Source organism: Hyaena hyaena, unplaced genomic scaffold (genome assembly GCF_003009895.1).
Source record: "Hyaena hyaena isolate Hyena2069 unplaced genomic scaffold, ASM300989v1 scaffold_277, whole genome shotgun sequence".
NCBI lineage: Eukaryota > Metazoa > Chordata > Mammalia > Carnivora > Hyaenidae > Hyaena > Hyaena hyaena.
This window is the reverse complement of record NW_024080905.1, coordinates 588,564-609,724: the sequence shown is the minus strand read 5'-3', so window position 1 is coordinate 609,724 and position 21,161 is coordinate 588,564. Positions and strand designations below refer to the sequence as shown.

At 38.9% G+C, this 21,161-nt stretch overlaps 1 protein-coding gene across 1 annotated transcript in view; it reads left to right on the top strand.

Annotated features, from left to right (window-relative positions):
• The window catches only part of SLC39A12 (solute carrier family 39 member 12), a 78,064-nt gene that overhangs the window by 46,472 nt on the left and 10,431 nt on the right, over nt 1–21,161 (top strand). Inside the window, exons 11-12 of the mRNA XM_039245888.1 lie at nt 1,073–1,231; nt 2,980–3,167. Coding sequence (XP_039101819.1) covers nt 1,073–1,231; nt 2,980–3,167 — 347 coding nt within the window. The remainder of the gene's footprint in view (nt 1–1,072; nt 1,232–2,979; nt 3,168–21,161) is intronic.

Sequence of the window (21,161 nt, the reverse complement as noted above, 5' to 3'; positions counted from 1 at the left end):
GGATATGAAATGAGTCAGACCGTATTCCCTAATTATTAGAATATTGTATTCAGTTCTAACAGCAACAACAGCTACTGCTTACTGTGGGCACTCAGTGGGGAGCAACCGAGTAATTAATGAACTTTTAGACCATGGAAATTGATTTGAATGGCCTCTTATTCTCAAAAGGTAGGCCTAGGTGGCTTACTGTCAGAATAAGTGTTGTCCCCACAGTATTATTTGAATTTATTAATTGTTCGATTTCATTATGGGGTTGTACTGATACGCACTTTGAGGTTTTTGAAAATAGAAATTCTGTGTTAAAAACTTGAAACCAATTACAATCTAAAATATTTCGTTAATTATTTCATTGACTCTCTACTAATTAGATAATGTGTATTATGGAATAGAACCCCATGAAAACAGCTTCTCTTTATTTTATTCACTGTCCAGCTGGTCGAGTACTGAAAGTTACTTTCCAGAAAGACAAGAACATTAGCTAATTGTTCCAAAGCTAATTTGGGGGCTAGCCGAGTTGATAGGGGTTCTGTCATGGCTACAGGGCTGGAGAGGGAACAAAATACTTCAAGAGGGTCATGAGCGCCAACCCGAAAGGGAAGCAAGGAGCAGAAAATAGCAGTACAGGGACAGTCTGGCCCAGAGGAGACCATTTTGGAAAACAGCCTCCACTTTAATGACCCTCTGCAAGGAGGGTCTTAAATTATTTTAAGGCGCTTTACAGAAGATGCACATGGAAAGGTCTTTGGTGGGATTTTGGAAGGTTATAACAATATTATTTTTATTTTTTTCTTTGGCGTTAGCTGAACAAGGTGAGAGAATAGTGAATGCCAAGGTCTAATGTATCTCGTGACTAGTCAAAGCCATTAGAAAAACAATGACCACACAGGCAAATGTGTCACTGACTAGTTTGCATCTCCACTCCTGGCTTATTTTGAATGCAGAAAATGGGGTTGCTTCATTTGAGGCAATCTAAGAATGTCAAGGGTATGGGAAAGTTGGTTGTGTGGGAAGGGCTCCATGATCTATCTAGTGCCCTGTTCATGCTTTCTCACACCTTTGTTTGGTTCTTCAGACAAAACCATTAGCTTGTTAGCAGTCATGGTGCTGGTTGGGGACAGCCTGCATAATTTTGCAGATGGTCTTGTGATAGGAGCTGCCTTCTCGTCGTCGTCCGAGTCCGGAGCCATCACCACACTCGCTATCTTGTGTCATGAAATCCCACACGAAATGGGTAAGTCGCGTAGCAGGGGCACTGTTTCCTGCTTGTGGAGAACGCCACGGTGTTATTTCTGGCTATGGTCTGTAGGTGTCTTTTTCTAACATGCCCCTGAAAGATGAGTACTTTCCATTGATAATCTGTTTAAACAGTATGAGTAACACAACTAGGAAAAAAAAAGAATCTGTGCCTTGGGATACAATTCAGCTAGACTCTTGATGGTGTTTCCCAGGGTCCTAAGTCACGCTCTTTGGATTCTGGAGGGTTCTGTATGGGAGAAAGTCATTCAGAGAAGCCTCATCATTGTAAACGACTTTGGCAAAGACTTTAAAATCTGTATATTAAATGTGGGAAGAACGTTAAGAGGGGACCTTTACCCATTATGTCAGCAAACAGGCCAGTGAGATAAAATAACATTTAAATTAAAGCCACACCATGGTTTCATCAACTTGATTTATATAAAATGTCTAAGGCCAAGCATAAAATTGAAATGACAGGCGTATGGTAGCAGAGGCACGGGAGGCTCTTTTTCTGGAGAATCTTAATAGCCCCATAATTCAAATTCTGCCTCCCAGGAAGCCAGAGGAGATGGAATAGACATTTCTGAAACGGTCCCAGAAAGAGCAGAGGCTGACTCCTTCAACCTCTGGTGTTCAGTGTCCACTGTCCCAAATTCTGTCACCAAATCATCACCCATCCTTCTTTGAGCAGTGTATCCAAGGCCCTTCCTGAATCCATTAAAATGTCCCTGGCCCGGGTGCCCTAGACCATGGTCCTGCTTTTCACTTATTATTATTTTTTAATGGTTATTTATTTTTGACAAAGAGAGAGAAAGTGCGAGTGGGGGAGGGACAGAGAGAGAAGGAGACACAGAATCTGAAGCAGGCTCCAGGTTCTGAGTTGTCAGCACAGAGACCAACATGGGGCTCAAATCCCTGAACCGCAAGACCATGACCTGAGTGGAAGTCAGAGGCTTAACCAACTGAGCCACTCAGGTGCACCCCCTCACTATTATAATAAAACCGCAGAGGAGTGTGACAATCTGTGGCAGACCAGCAAAGACGGTTTAAGACCTGTTCGTAGGACCAGTTATGCCTTGGAACAAAGAAACGGAGCCCCCTGATGATTTATTGAATTTTAGTCTCTTCCCTGTCTCCCAAACTAAGAACTAGAGGCTCTCAGATTCAGAGGTGATTCTTCTTTGGGAGGAAAGGTGTGGAGAGAATAAGGTCATGTTTCTATAATCATCGAGGCAGCAAAACACTTTCTAAAGGAAAAGTTTGTTTTCCTAACCAACTCTGGCAATGGTTTTTAAATCTCCTATTAAGTAGCATTCTCTCCCCATAGCAGTTCTTACATAAGCAAATAAGAAAAGCCGATGTAACGGGATTTAGCCTGGAGAGTTTCCAGGCAAGAAGGTTTAAAAACCGTGGAACAAGGAAGTGCTTTATTCTGCATTTATCTAAGTTGAAAATGTCACAGGGCATCGGGAACTGAAGACTGTGTCACACTCCTCTCAGTATACGCTGTCTTCAGGAATAGAAAAGGAAGACAGCTCTTGAAATGTAACTTCCTAATAGTATAATGAGAAGGCCCTGAATCCCAGAGAAATACGGGCGAGTGCTTTACCGACTGGTCACCCAACTCTACTTATAAAATCAGTCCCAGTCGCTGAAGTTTGGAACAGCCTAATAGCACATTCCTCCACCAAAGGCATCATCAATTAAACAATGATTATATTTTCTTTTGCCCTTAAATTCCAGGAGATTTTGCTGTGCTCTTAAGCTCTGGACTTCCTATTAGGACTGCCATCCTTATGAATTTTATAAGTGCTCTGACTGCCTTCATCGGACTGTACGTTGGTCTCTCAGTCTCAGCTGCTCTGTGTGTTCAGAACTGGATCTTAACAGTGACTGCGGGGATGTTCTTATATTTATCCTTGGTGGAAATGGTAAGCTATGTGGCTTTTCTAGTTTGTTTTTCTGAACTCTGAAAATGTAGAACAGAGACAGAGCCATAAAATGGAAAGATAGTTGGGGAGAGGGGAAGAAGGATATGTTTAAAAATATGGGGGCGCCTGAGTGGCTCAGTCGGTTAAGCGTCGACTTCAGCTCAGGTCATGATCTCAGTTCGTGGGATCGAGCCCCATGTCGGGCTCTGTGCTGACAGCTGGCTCAGAGCCTGGAGCCTGTTTTGGATTCTGTATCTCCCTCTCTCTCTGCCCCTTCCCTGCTCATGCAGTCTCTCTCTGTCAGAAATAAATTTAAAAATTAAAAAAAAACCTTTTAAAAATATGAAAGGCTAAAGAAGTAGTCTGTGTAATACAAGAAAGTAAGTTGTAGGCAGAAGAAACATAATTTGAGATACAGAAAATATTGATGTCCTTTCAGTGAATTTAAGTGGAATGAGCGAAACCTTTAGAATTGCCAAAAAGTGATCATCAGTTCATTCTGCTCTAACTTTGCACCCCTCTATGAGGCCTGTTCTTCTAGCGGAAAAATGGAAAGTTCTGTGAAACAGCCAGCTATGTTGTTTATACATTAGAAAATAGTTCAACCGAATTTGTCATTAATTAATGAACTGTTTGGCTTAATTAACCAACTGTAGTGTTTTGTTTTGTTTTTTTTTTTTTTTTTGAGGGAGGGAAAGAGAGAGAGGGAGAGAGAGAAGGAGAGAATCTTAAGCAGGCTCCATGCTCAGCATGAAGCCTAACTCGAGGCTCGATCCCTGAGATCATGACCTGAGCTGAAATCAAGAGTAAATGTTCAACCACCTGAACCACCCAGGTGCCCCAGCCAATTGTAATTTTTAAAAATAAATGATTTAAGTTTTAATTGCTAAAGGGCTATCAGACTGGTAAAATGAGAAAGACTATAGTGTTGAGTCTCTAACATTGCAGTGTGTATTTCCTAGAGAGGGCCTTGCTGATACTTACGGTAACTCAGTCATCACTTTTCATCCTCTAAAATCTGATGAAGGAATGAAAGTTGGGAAATTTTACCTGTTTTCGATTCTAGAAACTGCAAAATAAACCAGATTTTTAAAGGCCACCCTCTATTGGACTTTTTAGGTCTTAAATGTATTAAGGGGGAAGTCATAATAACGATCCCTTCTTGGGGCACCTGGATGGCTCAGTCAGTTAAGCATCCAACTCTTGATCTCAGCCCAGATCTTGATCTCAGGGCTGTGAGTTCAGGCCCCGTGTTGGGATTCGCAATGCATATGAAGCCTACTTAAAAACAAAACAAACCAAAACAAAACATGAAACTATCCCTTCTTATGTGTTGGAATAATACAAATAAAAATGACAGACACGAGTAAAAGAGATACTTAAGAGTGAAAACCAATAGAAAGCCAATCCAAATGGAAGTAAAATATGTGATGACCTGTATCCTGGAGCAGAAAAGTAAAATAAACAATACTGAAGGTAAAATGTGGAACAGGACCATTGGCGATTGACTTGTGATGTCACAGAATCTCGCTATTGTCCTGGAAGTTAAGTAAAGAGAAATGTTTTATAAGGAAAAAAATCTGAAAGGCAGGAACCTGTGCTAATACAACCAGGTAACAGCAAATTCTGGAAGTAGAATTCTATAAGGGCTCCCTTCAATGAAAACAACCATTGTAAACCCTGCTCTAAATATGTTTGACTTTTTGGTTATTTTTCTTAATTCTCACGAGATTTAGAGAGAGGAGGTCATCACCAAAAGGTACTTCTGTGTTTAGAAATGTTCTTACATGTTGTTTATGATACTCAGGGAATTTCCTAATCTTGATGATGAAGGCAGACTAGTGGGGCAGGTTCAACCCACCTCTTCTGAACCCTAATCCTCAAGCCGTGGTCAGTATTACAAAATCCCATGGTCCTTCCAGCTTGAGAGATCTGGGTTGCTAGCCTTGTGTGGCAGCTTCAAAAGCACACTGTCACTCATCACTGATGTGGTGAGCTCCTTTTTGTTTAAAATGTCTGTATATCAGGCTTCAAATTAACTCTTGGGTCTCCTGATGGTCAGTTTTCTGCCTCTGCCTTCCTTTCTCTTTATGACTCAGTTGAGGGAAGGTTAAGCAATGGCTCGTAAGAAATGTGGCAGATATCCTATGAGATTCCAACTAGAATGAATCTTGACCTTGTTGCAAATTACTATTGGCCAAGGGAAAATCGGCATCCTGGCAAAAAGACAGGAAAGAAAATACTCTCGAGTTTGCTGGGGCTACTTCCTATAATCCAGGTCGCCTGCTCTCACGGCCTTTTCAGTAACTTCTAAATAAATAGGACTCTTTCACATAGCAGCAACTTTAACTGTTGCTGTGCGCTGGGGCTGTGCCAGAGAAAATAGGCTTTTGTCATTTAAAGGGAAGAAAACAAGGTTTCAAGACTCTGTAAAACAGCAAAGAAAATAAATGGCAGTAAGTAAAGGGTAAGGGCGGGCGAATACTTTCACAGACTGGTTATTTACTAAATGCTGGAAATTTACCAGGCACCTTCTGAGCTGGGCTAATGTGGAAAGATTAGCTACATTTTTGCCTTGCTTGTTTGTTTCAAAGAAATTGGGTGTGTTATTTCAGACTCCCAGAAGAAAAAGAACAAGGGGCAAAAACCGGGCCATTAGCGATGAAGTCAGCAAAGCAGAAAGTCTTCACTAGGGAAATCTGCCAGCCTAAATTCTCCAAAGTAGGATTGCTTTATCCAAGCACATTGACTCTTGGTGGCATTGAATGGTTTCTAAGGAAATTTAAGAATGAATGCAGGCTTGAGTGCCCAGAGGAAATTCACGCTCTGGGAAAGATGAGTGTGCTAGGCTGGGGTTGCCCCAAGCAGAGACTAAAGACAAATGCGCGTGTGAAGGCAGTTCATCCTGGAGGTGAGCCCAGGAGCAGGAATGAAGGGCAGGTGGAGTGAAGCAGAAAATGACAAAAAGTCAATAAAATGATGTGTGTTTGTTAACTTGACCACCACTATGGGGACCCACCACATCAGACCTTCTGAGGGGGCTTCTGTCTCCGTTGTTCAAACCTAGCCCCACAAACCTATCCCCCCTCCATACACCCCTTTCTGGCTATGCATGCTTGCACAACTGGGAAATTCTCTCGATGGCCTCATGCCAAAACATTGGAGAAGCCCAGGGCAGGAGAAAGAGAAATGCAGTGTGGGCTACAGCAAAGCTCTCTGCAAATCTTGCCAACACCTCCTTGGAAATGGTCTCTGTGGCAGTGGCTCAGCACCCAAGATGAGAGAACACGAGAAGTCCCTTGTGGGTGGTAGCCAGCCGAAACACCATAGAGACTTAATGCAAGATACTTAGTGACATAAGTTCCAAACCCTACTGGTCTTTTTTTTTTTTTTTTAATGTTTGTGTATTTATTTTGAGAGAAAGAACATCAGCAGGGTACGGGGTTGGGGGGGGGAGTTGGGGGGCAGAGAGGTAAAGGGAGAGAGACAGTCCCAAGCAGAGTCTGCGCCGTCTGCACAGAGCCCAATGTGGGGCTCCATCCCACGAACCGTGAAATCATGACCTGAGCCAAAATCAAGAGTCTGACACTAATCCGGCTGAACCACCCAGGCACCTGCCATTGGTCTTGTGGCAATATTTGATATTCAACCATCGCTGTCCTCTAGTACCCAATCTTGATTCTTTACACCTTCAGGGAGCACTTTGGCTGACCCAGATTTCTTTTCTGGTAGGGTCAGGTCTTCACTGAGGGGTCTACTTTGTCCTGGTCGGGCCATGTTTTCAGTGGCTGTCCGTTTACCATTGTCAGCAAGCATCAAGAGACGTTTCAGGAAACCCCTGATTTCTGGATATGTGCCTTGCTTCCTCCATTGTGTGGCCGTAACCCTAGTACAAATTCTACCAATGGAAGACCACAGTTACGGTCTACCATTGCCTTCTGATTTTCTTTCTGCTATCTCTAAAATTCCCTTCCTTCTACTCACTTTGCATTAAGTTTCTGCTTATGTTCTTCCTTTGTGAGGTAGAATGATATATCATTGATTTAAAATCTTTTCTTCTCTTAGATTAGAAGACCTAAGCCTTTAAAGGTATACATTTTCCTCTAAGCACTGCTTTGCTCGATCCCATATGTTTTAATATGTAGTGTTTTCAATACTGATCACCTTGAAATGTCCTTAAATTTCTCATGTAACTTTTTTTCTTATTCGACACACGTTCTATAGAAGTATGGTGCCTGCCTTCTCAATATTTGTAACTTTTAAAAGTACCTTTGGTTATTGATTTTAATTTAATCCCTTCATTGTCAGATATAGTCTACATTATTTTAGTTCTTTGAAATATTTTGAGGCTTTTGTATGGCCCAGTGCATGGTCTCTGCTGGTAAATGCGCTCAGATGCATTTGGAAAGTACACGAGTGTGACAGCTGTTGGCGATAGAGTTCTGTGAATGTCAGTGAAGTCAGGCTGGTTGATGGTATTATTCATGTTTTCAAATTCCATACTGATTTTTTGTCTCCACCTCTGTTAATTATGAGGGAATGGCATTAAAAATATAGACTTAGGTGTGTGGGTTTGCCTATTTCTCTCTTGATTTTATCAAGTTTGCTTTATGCATTTGAAGCTCTGTTATTACATGCATGCATATTTAGGTTTGTCCCGTCTTCCTGATGGAATTGATACTTTTGTCAGGCTGAAAGATCCCTCTGTTTACCTCTGATGAAACTCTTTGTCTTGAAGCCTCCTTTGTCTGATGTTAATAAAGTCGCCTCTGCTCTTCTGCTTATTATTTGCACAGAATATTTTTTCACCCTTTTATCTTCTCCTGGCTGTAGAAAGTAAGTGGTGGGGAGTATTTGACATGTCACATAACAGAAGTATCTGATATAATCAGCAATCCCTGGGATTACTAGGTTAGAATCCATTTATCTTGTTTATCCACTTTCTCCAAATTGTATTTATAACCAGATCTATTGGTTTGGTATTTTGGTTTTTGGGTTTTTTTGTGTGTTTTTTGTTTTTTTGTTGGGTGTTTTTTTTTTTTTTTTTTGGTTTGTTTTTTGGTGGTGTTTGGTTTTGTTTTGTTTTGTTTTGTTTTTGGTATTTCCATGTTTGCTACAAAGATTTCATGAGATTTGTCCTGTATAGATATCATGCCCTCTTCCCCAAGATGCACATCTCCTATTCTTGGGGACCTGTGAATATGTTATCTTACATGTCGAAAGAGACGTTCCACATGTGATTAAGGTTTAGGACTTCGAGACAGGGAAATTATCCTGGCTTATCTAGGTGGTCACATTTTAATCACATGAGTCCTTAAAAATAGGAAGCCTTCCCCAGCTGTAGTCAGAGAGAGATGTGATGGTGGAAGGAGGGTCAGGAAGACTTGGCGCTGCTGGCTGTGGAGGGGGGGGGGGGTGAGGAGCCAAGGAACACCAGTCGCCTTTGAAAGTTGGGAAAGGCAAGGTAACAGATTCTCGAGCCTCCAGAAGGAACACACCCCTGCCAACCCTTTGATTTTAGCCCCATGAGACCCGTGCCAGATTTCTGACCTAGAGAACTGTAAGATAATAAACTTTTATCATTTTAAGTCACCAGATTAGTGGTAATTTGTTAACAGCAACCAGAGAAAGCTAACATATCCCTTTGCCACTAACCCTGGTTTAGATGTGCTTGAGAACAGAGGCAGCTACAAAGGACTATCTCGTTCTGCTTGGGAACTGAAAGTTCCTTCTAAGAAAATTCTCGGAGCTAAAAGTTCTAGAGGATTTCTCACACTCACCTTCTCTAAAGTTTACAAATGTTCTCAAATAGAAGGAAAAGACAAGCCCGGAAGTATCTTTTTTTTTTTTTTTTTTTTAGCCATTGGATAAGACTTTCTTTTTAATAAATAGGACATATTTAAATAATAAATTAACTCAGTTTAGAGAACATAAGACATTATGGCAAGGAAAGATTTATTTTGGATCTGAAATAAGCTTCAGACCTTTAAGCATTTTTTCCCTAAGGTTTTAGATCCTGTAAAACTGTTTCCATAACGACAAGTCCATGGAAACCTCAAGGGGCTTATCAGCACAGATGTAATGAGAGATGTCCCTGGAATTGGCGGAACTGGACATCTGGCTGGGAACCAATACATTAATAGCATCCAAGCTGATAGTGGAGACGCCGTAGCTCCTAGAGGTAGGTGGCAGAGAAGGGAGCCCTGAATTGACCAGTTCATGCCCAACAACATGAAACAAGAGTCAGGCACCCCCTCCATGCACATCAAGACCATCCAGTTGAAAACAGACCTTATTTCTAGCCCTTTCCACTGCCAATCTCCCTAACTATACAGTTCTCTGGATCTCTTTCCCTCCCCTCGCCACTCTTTGCTTATTTGTTTGAACAGATGCTCTTTTTTTTTTTTTTTTTTTGAGAGAGAGAGAGAAAATCTTAAGCAGGCTCCATGCTCAGCACAGGGCATGATGGGGCTCCATCCCATGACCCTGGGATCATGACCTGAACCAAATTCCAGAGTCGGATGCTTAACTGACTGAGCCACCCAAGCGCCCTGAGGGGATGCTCTTTTCAAACTTCTCTTCCTGTTCAGGATTATTACTCATGTTCCTTTGGTCTTGATTTCCCTTACATAACCGTGGGGGAGGAAACAGCAAGATTGAAGAGCAGTCACTTAGAGCACCTTTCGTATCTACCCACTTCTGGGAATGTTTCCTTGAAGCAATATGACAGCCAGATTTTGCCTGGAACATTTTCACATTTCCAGATGTGAAAGACAGAGTAAAAACTATTTTGAAACTGAACTTAAGACCCTCTGCTTTAAAAAAAATTTTTTTTAATAGGCTCCATGCCCAATGTGGGACTCAAACTCATGATCCCAAAATTAAGAGTCGTGTGCTCAACTGACTGAGCCAGCCAACCATCCCAAGATCCTCTGCTTTTAAAATATACCAAGGGGTGCCTGGGTGGCTCAATCCATTAAGCATGGGACTCTTCGTTTCCAGACAGGTCATGATCTCACAGTTTCATGGGTTCTAGCCCCGTGTCATGCGCCACCAGCACAGAGCCCATTTGGGATTCTCTCTCTCCCTTTCTCTGCCCCTACCCCATTCACACTGTCTGTCTCTAACAAAATAAATAAATAAGCTAAGTACACACACACACACACACACACACAAATAAAATCTACGTATTAAATCCAGTCAATAAAGAGGATTATCAATAGTCAGATGAGGATCGTCCTTTGGCTTCTCTGCATTTATTTTAGCTCGGTAGCTTTAACAGCTCCACAATTGTTTTTACAAAGGATGAAAAGAATGTTAGTTGACTGACAAAAAACAGCCACCTTTCTTGTGAGGCTCTCATCTTTTCTTAATCACATGACTACAAAATTAAACTGAAACAATCGTACACTTTTAGGATACAGATCCTATTCCCTCTTCCCCATTGTTCTTTATCTTCCAATTTATTAATTGTGATGGAGTCTTGCTTTCTCAGAGAAATCTAGTTATGTCCAATGCAATGTAATCTGTAATCACCAAGTTGGTTCTTGGTCCTTTCTCCCTCCAAGAAAACTATTAAGCTATCTTTTCTTTGAAGTTTGACAATACCTAGGTGTGATGCCCTTTACACAAAATCCATCCATATAAAGGGGATATTTTGTTTGAAAGACATATAAAATAACCTTGATATATGTATTTGCTTTCAACAAATACTGTACTTGAAATCAGTGAGTGCAACTGACATCATTTAAAATACTCTTTTTCTGGGGAAAAAAATGACAAGCATTTAAAAACCATGTTAGGCAGCAAAATTAATATAATTTAACATTCACAATTATTTCTCCCCCAAAAACAAGAAGTATGAATCATTCTTACCAACAATTTGAAAGATTTTGATTCTCTTCCTCCATAAATCAGTCAAACTCTACCCTTAGGTATTTTCTACCAGGAAAATGATTAATATACCCAATTTTGATAAACGCTGAGCTCTGTAATTTTAAAAACTTTGCCACTGGAAATGTTTGCATTTTTCTGCTCCATGAATTTTTTTTCTTCTAGCTAGTCTTTCAAACCATACATGTATGTACACACACATCATCCAAAGTAATCTATTTCTTAAGAAAATATGAAAGATGGCTAATGATTGTCTTTCCTGAGTATTACAATTAAGAATTTGCTTAACTGAATCATTCCCCTTGGGCAAAAATGGAGAAGCGAATTGTTAGATACAAGTTAGAAGCAGGTAACACCTTTGTCTCTGAATAACGTGACACAATGATGTGGTTTTTGTCTTCCAGCTCAATTTTCAAAAGAGGACATTTTCATTTATTTTTAATGCAAACTGCTTCATAAATTCCCTTGGGAAAATAAGATTGGGAACTTAGAAGCCCATAGTAACCTGTATTTAAATATTTAAATAAAATAATGCTGAATTTAAAAAAATAACCTTCAGACAAACCTCCTCTTTGGTACCTTCACTTTGGTGATCCCAGATACATAGAGGACTGTGGTCCTAACTATCTTGCTTGAAGAGGGAAATTAAAATTGCTGTATTCTTTTTTTTTTTTTAATGTTTTATTTATTTCTAGGAGAGAGAGAGAGAGACAGCATGAGCAGGGGAGGGTCAGAGAGAGAGGGAGTCACAGACTGAAACAGGCTCTAGGCTCTGAGCTGGCAGTTAGCACAGAGCCCGACGCAGGGCTCAAACCCACGAACCGCGAGATCATGACCTAAGCGAAAGTCGGACGCTTAACCGACTAAGCCACCCAGGCGCCCCAAAATTGCTGTATTCTTTTGTGAACAATGCTACTAATTTAAAAAGACCTGCATTCCACACAGAACTTGTGTTAATGGGAGCAAATCTCCCAATTTAAAGATATCATGAGTCAACATAGTAATCTGTGTTGAGGATGTTACTGTTAGTAATCAAAAATGATGCTAAAATAGAACACTCTTCTCTCTCTCTCTCTTTTTTTTTTCCCTATAGAAACTGCAAATTTTATTTCAAGATGGTATTATTCTTCTGGCCACGGCTTTTACCCCAGCAAAAAATTTTAAACTTCCAGCAAAATTAATATACACTGCTATATGTTTCAGGTCTACAATAGAGTGATTCAACAATTCCACACATCACCCAGTGCTTATCACAACAAGTGCACTTAATTCCCATCGCCTGTTTCCCCCATCTCCCCTCTGATAACCATCAGTTCACTCTGTTTAATAGTCTGTTTTTTTGTTTGTCTCCTATTTTGTTCATTTGTTTTGTTTCTTAAATGCTACTTATGAGTAAAATCATATGGTATTTGTCTCTGGCTTATTTCTATCAGCATTAAACCCTTTAGGATCCATCTATGTTATTGCAAATGGCAAAATTTCATTCTTTCTTGTGGCTGAGTGATATTTCCTTGGTATCCAGTGACAGCTCACCTCTTCTTCATCCATTCTTTTTCTTTTTTAAAAAAATTATTTTTTTTGAAAGACAGAGTGTGAGTTGGGGAGGGGCAGAGAGAAAGGGAGACAGAATCTGAAGCAGGCTTCTGGCTCTGAGCTGTCAGCCCAGAGCCCTATGTGGGGCTTGAACCCACGGATGGTGAGATCATGACCTGAGCTGAAGTCAGACGCTCAACTGACTGAGCCACCCACATGCCCCTCTTCCATTCTTCTATCAATGGATGAGTTGCTTCCATAATTGGGATATTGTAGACAGTGCTGCAGTAAACATAGGGGCTCATATATCTTTTTGAATTAGTGTTTTCATATTCTTCTCGTCAATACCCAGTAGTGGAATTACTGAATCATGTGGTCATTCTATTTTTAATTTCTTGAAGAACTTCCATACTGTTTTCTACAGTGACTGCACCAGTTTGCATTCCGACCAACAGTGCACAAAGGTTTCTTTTTCTTCACATCACCAACACTTGTTGTTTCTTGTGGTTTTGATTCTGGCTATTCTAATGGTGTGAGGTGATACCTCACTGTGGTTTTGGTAGGCATTTCCCTGATGATGGTGATCTTGAGGATCTTTTCCTGTGTCTGTTGGCCATCTGGGTGTCTTCTTTGGGAAAATGTTCCTGTCTTCTGCCCAGAAAAGAGAACATACTTCTAGCCTCCTCCTTTATATTGCTGTCAAAGAAATGACTAAGAAAATGAATTCAATAAAACAAGAGACAACATATAATAGACAAAGGATAGATTAAGTTGAACCCACACACCAACTTTTACTGAATTCAAATCTTAGGAGACTGTTAAAGGCAACACTTGATAAGAGATTTTTCAGCAAATATTCCAGAGAAAATTTTCATTTCCCAAAATATTGTAGAAAGGGAACTCCAGCAAGCCCTCCTGACGTTTTGTAGCTGCTAAAACCTCATTCCATGGATAGGCAACCTTCCCGAACCAGTTACCACCATGAAACAGCCAGGTTCCTTTCAGGTAAGGAAACTTAGACTTCCCTCCATCATGTTATAGATGACAATCACAAAGAAATTTGACGTAATCCACATTGCAGACTGAAAAAAAAGGACTCTAATAAGGGCACTCATCCCAAAGGACTTTGTCCCCATGACCTCATCTAAGGCACCACCTCCTAACACTGTCACACTGGGGCATAGGGTTTCAACATACACATTTTAAGGGAAAGAAAACATTCAGCCCTTAACATCTCTGCTCCAGGACTTGGAGATCTAAACACAATACATATTTCTCACTGCAAAGTGATGCTAATGAATCCTTACCAGGCAGTGTATGATACCTTTTGTATCACATACTTTCTTGGGGGTAACTAAGTGCTGCTTGTTGTGTTCTTATAATAAGCTAAAGAGACCTTGCAAAACCTTGGAGTATGTGTGTGTGCGTGTGTGGTGTTTATTTTGGTAAAACTTACAGAACGTGAAATTTACTATTTTAACCATTTGCGGTATGTAGCTTAATGACTAAGGATGTTCGCATTCTTGTGCATCCATCATCACTACCCATTTATAGAACTTTTTTCATCTTCCCGAACTGAAACTCCATACTCATGAAACACTAACTCCCCATTATCTCCGCCCCTACTCTCTGGCAAACACCTTTTACTCTGTGTCCCTCAGAATTTGACTACCCAAGGTGCCTTATATAATTGGAATCACACAGTATTTGTCTTTTTGTGACTGCTTGATTTTACTTGGCATAAAGTCTTCGAGGCTCATCCATGTCAGCGCGTGTCAGAGTTTCCTTCCTTTTTAGGGCTGAATAACATTGCATTGTATGTCTGTGCAATATTTTGTTTATTCATTTATCCATCAGTGGATCTTGAGTGCCTCTCACCTTTTGGCTATCACGAATGATGCTGCTATGAACATGGGTATACAAATATATCTTGAAGTCCCTGCTTTCAGTTCTTTTATGTATATATACAGAAGTGGTGTTGCTGAATCATAAGTAAGTCTATTTTTAATTATTTTTTTCAAGTGGGTGCATCATTTTACCCACCCGCTTTCTCTGCATCATCACCAACACTTGTTATAGCCTGTCATTTTGAAAATAACAATCCTAAAGGATGTGCAGTGGTATCTCATTGTTGTTTTCGTTTGTATTTCCTGAATGGTTAGTGATGTTCTTTGCCATCTTTTCATGTGCTTATTAGCCATTTGTATATCTTCTTGGAGAGATGCGTATTAAGGTCTTTTGGTCATTTTGTTTAGATTTTTGTGTGAGGGTTAGGTGTAGGAATTCTTTACATATTCTGCATATTAACCCCTTTATCATATAAATGACTTACAGATGTTTCCTCCCATTCCATGGATTGCCTTTTCACTCTGTTTATAATGTCCTTTGATGCATAAAACTTTCACATGTTGGTAAACCCAAATTTAATCTATTGGTTTGTTTTCTTGCCTGAGCTTTTAAAGACATATCCCAGAAATCACTGCCAAATCCAGTGTCATGAAGATTTACCTAAATGTAAAGATACATTTAGGTCTTTTATCCATTTTCAGTTCATTTTGTATATGGCATAAGGTTAGAGTTCAACTTCAATCTTTTGCATGTGTATACCCAAATTTCCCAATACCTTATGTTAAAAGGACTGTTCAGAAAGAACGGAATTGGTACTGTTGTCAAAATTACCTACTTCTGCAAAAATTTATGTCTGCTTTCTCTATTGTATTTCATTGGTCTATAGTCTGCCTTTATGCCAGGACCACACTCTTGATTGTTATAGCTTTGTAGTTAATTTTGAAATGAGAAAGTGTAAGACCTCCAACTTTGTCCTTTTCCAAGATTGTTCTGGGTATTCAGGGTCCCTTGAGATATTATATGACTTTTAAGATAGATTTTTCTATTTCTGTAAAAAAATCATAAAGATTTTGATAGGAATTGCATTAAATCTGTAGATCACTTTACCTGGTATCGATATATAAGCAATATTAAGTCTTCCAATCCATGAACATAGGACATCTTTCCTTTATTTGTGTCTTCTTGGTGAAGTTTATTCCTATTTTTTTATTTTTGAGGCTATATTGCAGATGGAACTATTTTATTAATATCCTTCCTTTTTAGAGTGTTCATTATTTGTGCATAGAAACAGCAGATTTTGGTGTTGATTTTGTATCATACAACTGTTAAATTATATTTTAACACCTCAAAAGTAAAAAAGATATTGGTACCAGATAAACAATATTTATCAGGACATGTCTTATAAGCAGTATTTTAAAAAAATGTAATGCTATAGTGAATACAATTGTTTAAGTTTAAGACATTTACAAGTCAAAAGGTTTCCATCATTAATCATATGAGGTCATTTCTCTTCTTTTGTTTTTTTAACTCACTAAAAACAGAAATTTGCCTCAATTTTATCCACTGTCTTTTTTCCTCTTCTTCCTTAATTTTAAGGTATATGAATAGATAAAGATGCATTCATGAAATAAGTAAATAAAAGAAACCTCTATTTTTTCTTAAAGTTAGAAGGGATGATGTTTTCTTAAATTCTTAATGAAGACTGTATGACAAATTTGATCCTTGTGTGATTTTTCATTAACTAGAACAACTTCCCTGGTAAATTTATGGGATGTTGAGTACAAGATACAATCTTGTTTATTCATTAGAACTAACATAGGTAGTTTACAATTCAGTTCATCTAAAGTTAATTGAATGCATGAGAAGATCACTGCTGTGGTGACCCAGCCTATGTGTGGCTTTGGGTTGTCAGCAGTCTGGAAGAAAACCAAAAACGTCTTGTGATTGTTTCTGTGGTTGAATACTTACTAAAACAAGTAAGTTGGTCACTCAACAGATGAGAGAAGAAAGACAGAAATTAGTCCATCTATTTATTAGGATTATAAAGGCCAATTGTCTTCTAATTTTTCAGTTTGTCAGCAAGTTGTGATCTCATGGATGACTTCTTCAGAAAATTTTCTTGGAGACAGCTCATGGATCAAGGATCATATAGATTGTTAGGTTTTGCAAACACTGGCTAAACTTTTGGGTGTCATTAAGAACCATAATAAACCTATCTACTTACCTATCTGTTTAATTTAAAAAATCCTCCTACAAAGAGACATTGGTCTTGGGACACCTGGGTGGCTCAGTTGATTAAGCATCCGACTTTTCTCAGGTCATAATCTCACGGTTTGTGGGCTCAAGCCCTGCATCGGGCTCTGTGCTGACAGCCAGCTCAGAGCCTGAAGCCTGTTTCGGATTCTGTATCTCCCTCTCTCTCTGACCCTCCACTGCTCGTGCTGTCTCTCTCTCTCTCAGAAAAAAATAAAAACATTAAAAAAAAAGACACTGGTCTCTTTGTAATCATGTTTTGGATAACATGTTGTCCATGAATAATTATCAAATGACCCTTCAAATGACCAAAAGAAAAAATTAGCTGAATGCCTTATTAACATTGTAAATACACGGATGAGTGAATATTCTAAAGTAATTTTTTTCAGGCAATTGACAATATACAGATATTCCAGTGCCTGTTTATAGCCATGATGATCATTTGAAAAAAAAAAAAAAACCTAGATATATTAGTGGTATAAGACTGTGGAAAATACTAGGGGAAAAAATCCTTCTGTCCTGAGTATAAACAAAAGACTTTGAAATGGCACTCTCTAGTTTGACCTAAGCCACTAAACAGTCCAGTAACTTAAAATATACTTTAGCCTTTCCTTCTTATTTTTTCCCCTATTTTTAGAATATTAGGAATGTGTGGGCAGAACAGAAGAAATACAGAATGATCCATAACCATTATAATTCTTCTCCCAGTGGGCCGAAGCTTCCCACAGAGTGTTTCTTTAATTTATCTAATAGCTTTTTTTTTTTTTAAATCTGTACTGTAACTTTTAATTTTTAATATCTGTACTATCTGCAATGGTGGCCACTGCCCATGTGTGGCTATCTTATCAAGCACTTGAAATATGGTAAATGTAACTGGGTAATGGATTTTTGTAATTAAAAAACTTTAGTTTTTAGAGCAGTTTGAGGTTCATGACAAAATTGAGTAGAACGTCCAGAAAATGTCCAAATAACATCTGCCCTACACATGCATACCTTTCCCCACCCTCAACATCCCAAACCACAGAAGTATATTTGTTATAAGTAATAAACTCTGTTGACACATTATTGTCACCCAAAGTCCATAGTTTACATTTATTTCATGTGTAGTGTTGTACATTCTATGGGGCTTGACAGATGACATGTATCCACCATTGTAAAAGCATATAGAATAGTTCCCCTCCCTAAAAATCCTGTGTCCTGCCTCATCATCCCTCCCTTTCCATCAACCCCTAGAAACCACTAATCTTTTTTAATCTTTGTAGTTTTGCCTTTTCCAGAATGTACTGTAATTGGAATCATTCAGTATGTACCTTTTGAAACTGGCTTCTTTCACTTAGTAATATGGTTTTAAGGTCCCCCCCAAGTCTTTTCATGGTTTGAGAGCTCATTTCTTTTTGGCACTGTGTAACATTACCTGGATATACCACAGTGCACTTACATTTTCACCTACTGAAGAACATCTTGGTTGCTTCCAGGTTTGGGAAGTTACAAAGAAAGCTGCTAAAAATATCCAGGTGCAGGTTTTTGTGTGAACATAAATTTTGTATATATTTGGGAAAATACCAAGGAGTATAATCCCTGGATCATATGATAAGAATATGTCTAGTTCTATAAAAATTTTCCAAATGTCTTCCAAAGCGATTGTACCATTTTGCATTCTTACCAGCAATAAATGAGAGTTCCTATTGCTCCAGATCCTTGTCAACATTCAGTGTTGTCAGTTTTTGGATTTTGGCCATGGTAGTAGTTGTGTAGTGATATCTCATTGTTGTTTTCATTTGAAATTTCCTAATGATGTATGATGTTCCACACCTTTTAATACACTTACTTGCCATCTGTGTACCTTCTTTGGGGGAGGTGCCTGTGCAGGTCTTTTAACCATTGTTTAAAACTGGATTGTTTCTTATTCATGTGTTTCAAGAGTTCTTTGAGCATCGTTTCACTACATGGCAATGAGAAAGAATGAAATCTGGCCATGTGTAGCAACATGGGTGGACCTTGAGGGTGTTATGCTGAGCGAAATAAGTCAGGCAGAGAAGGACAAATATCATATGTTTGCACGTATAGGAGGATTAGGAGGAACTTGACGGAGGAACAAGGGGGGGAAGAAGGGCGGAAATGGGGGGGGAAAGGGAGAGAGGCAAACCATGAGAGACTCTTGAATGCTGACAAAAACTGAGGACTGATGGATGTGGGGGGGAGGGGGGATGGGCATGGAGGAGGGCACTTTGGGGATGAGCACTGAGTGTTATGTGGAAACTAATTTGACAATAAACTATTTGTAAAACAAAATAAAAAAAAAAGAGTTCTTTGTATGTTTCAGACGGCAGGCTTTTATCAGATGTGTCTTCTGCAAAAAATTTGTCCAAATCTCTGGCTTATCTTTTCATTTTTTTGATATGTCTTTCACAAAGAAAAAATTTAATTTTAATGCAATTTAGCTTATTCTTTCATGAATCATGTCTCTGGTATTATATCTAAAAAAGCATCACCGTACCCAAGATCATCTAGGTTTTCTCCTCTGTTATCTTCTAGGAGTTTCATAGTTTTGTGTTTTCCATTTAGACCTATGATTCATCTGACTTAATTTTTGTGGAGGGTGTAAGGTCTGTGTATAGATTCATTGTAGGTTTTTTTTTTTTTTTTTTTAACATGTAGGTGTCTTTTTTTTTTTTTATGTTTTATTTATTTCTGAGAGAGAGAGAGACAGCGTGAGCAGGGGCGGGTCAGAGAGAGAGGGAGATACAGAATCTGAAACAGGCTCCAGGCTCTGAGCTGTCAGCACAGAGCCCGATGCGGGGCTCAAACCCACGGACCATGAGATCATGACCTGAGCCGAAGTCGGACGCTTAACCGACTGAGCCCTCAGGCGCCCTTGTAGGTGTCTTATAGTTCCAACATCATTTGTTGAAAGACTATTTTTGTTCTGTTTTATTACTTTTGCTCCTTTGTCAAAGACCAGTTGGCTGTATTTATATAGGTCTATTTCTGGCTTCTTTATTCTGTTCTATTGGTCTGTTTTTCTGTTCTTTCACCAGTTCCACACTGTTGTGATTACTGCAGTTTTTTAAGTCTTGAAGACTGACAGTCTCAACTTTCCAACTTCATTCTTCTCCTTCAATAGTATGGTGGCTTTTCTGGGTCTCTTGCCTCTTCATATAAATCCTGGAATCAGTTTGTCAACAGCCATGAAATAACTTACTGAGATTTTGGATGGGACTGTTGAATCTATAGAAGAACTGACATCTTGACAATATTGACTTTTCCTATCCATGAATATGGAATATCTCTATGTTTATTTAGTTTTTTCTTGATATCTTTTGTTAGAATTTTATACTTTTTCTCAAATAGATCCTGTACATATTTTTAGATTTATCCCTAAGTATTTCATTTTTGAATATACTAATATAATATACTAATATGTTAAATGCTGATGTGTTTTTAATTCAAATTCCAGTTGTTCATTCCACATATGTAAAAAGTTAGTCAGCTTTTGTATATTAATGTATCTTGCAGCGTTGCTGTAAGCCCTTACTGGTTCTAGGAGTCTTTTTGATGATTCTTTTGGATTTTATACATAAATGACCTTTTTCTGTATTCCTTTTATTTCCTTTTCTTCTCTTATTGAATTCATTAGGACTTTCAATTTGATGTTGAAAAGCAGTGGTGGAATAGGACATCCTTGCCTTGTGCCCGATCTTAACAATTTAAACAAAAAGTCTAGTTTCTCACCATAGGGCATGATGTTACCTGTAGGTTTTTTTACTACACATGTTCATTATGAATTTGAGGAAGTTTCTTTCTAATCCTGGTTTGTTGCGAGTTTTTATCATAAATTGGTGTGAAATTTTGCCAGTGCTTTTTGTGTATCTGTTGCTATCTTCTTTTGACTGTTGATGTTGTAATGGAGACTATATTAATTGATTGTTGAGTGTTGAACCAGCCTTGTATAATTAGATAAATCCTATGTGGTTGTGGTGCATAGTTCTTTTGATATATTTTCGGATTCAATTTGCTAATATTTGTTTGAGAAGTTTTGCACCTCTGTTCATAAGTATATTGCTTTATAGTTTTCTTGCAATGTCTTTAGTTTGGGTATTAAGACATTGTTGTCCTCTTAGAATGAGTTAGGAAGTATTCCCTCTGCTTCTGTCTTCTGGAAAAGATTGTAGAGAATTGGTATGATTTCTTCCTTAAACATTTGGTTGAATTCACTGGTGAACTCATCTGGGTGTGGTACTTTTGTTTTGGAAGGTTCTTAATATTAATTCAATTTTTAAAATAGATATAGGTAGGGGCACCTGGGTGGCTTAGTCGGCTAAGTGTCCGACTTTCGCTTAGGTCATGATCTCGCGGTTCGTGGGTTCGAGCCCCACGTCGGGCTCTGTGCTGACTGCCAGCTCAGAGCCTGGAGCCTGTTTCAGTCTGTGACTCCCTCTCTCTCTGACCCTCCCCTGCTCACGCTGT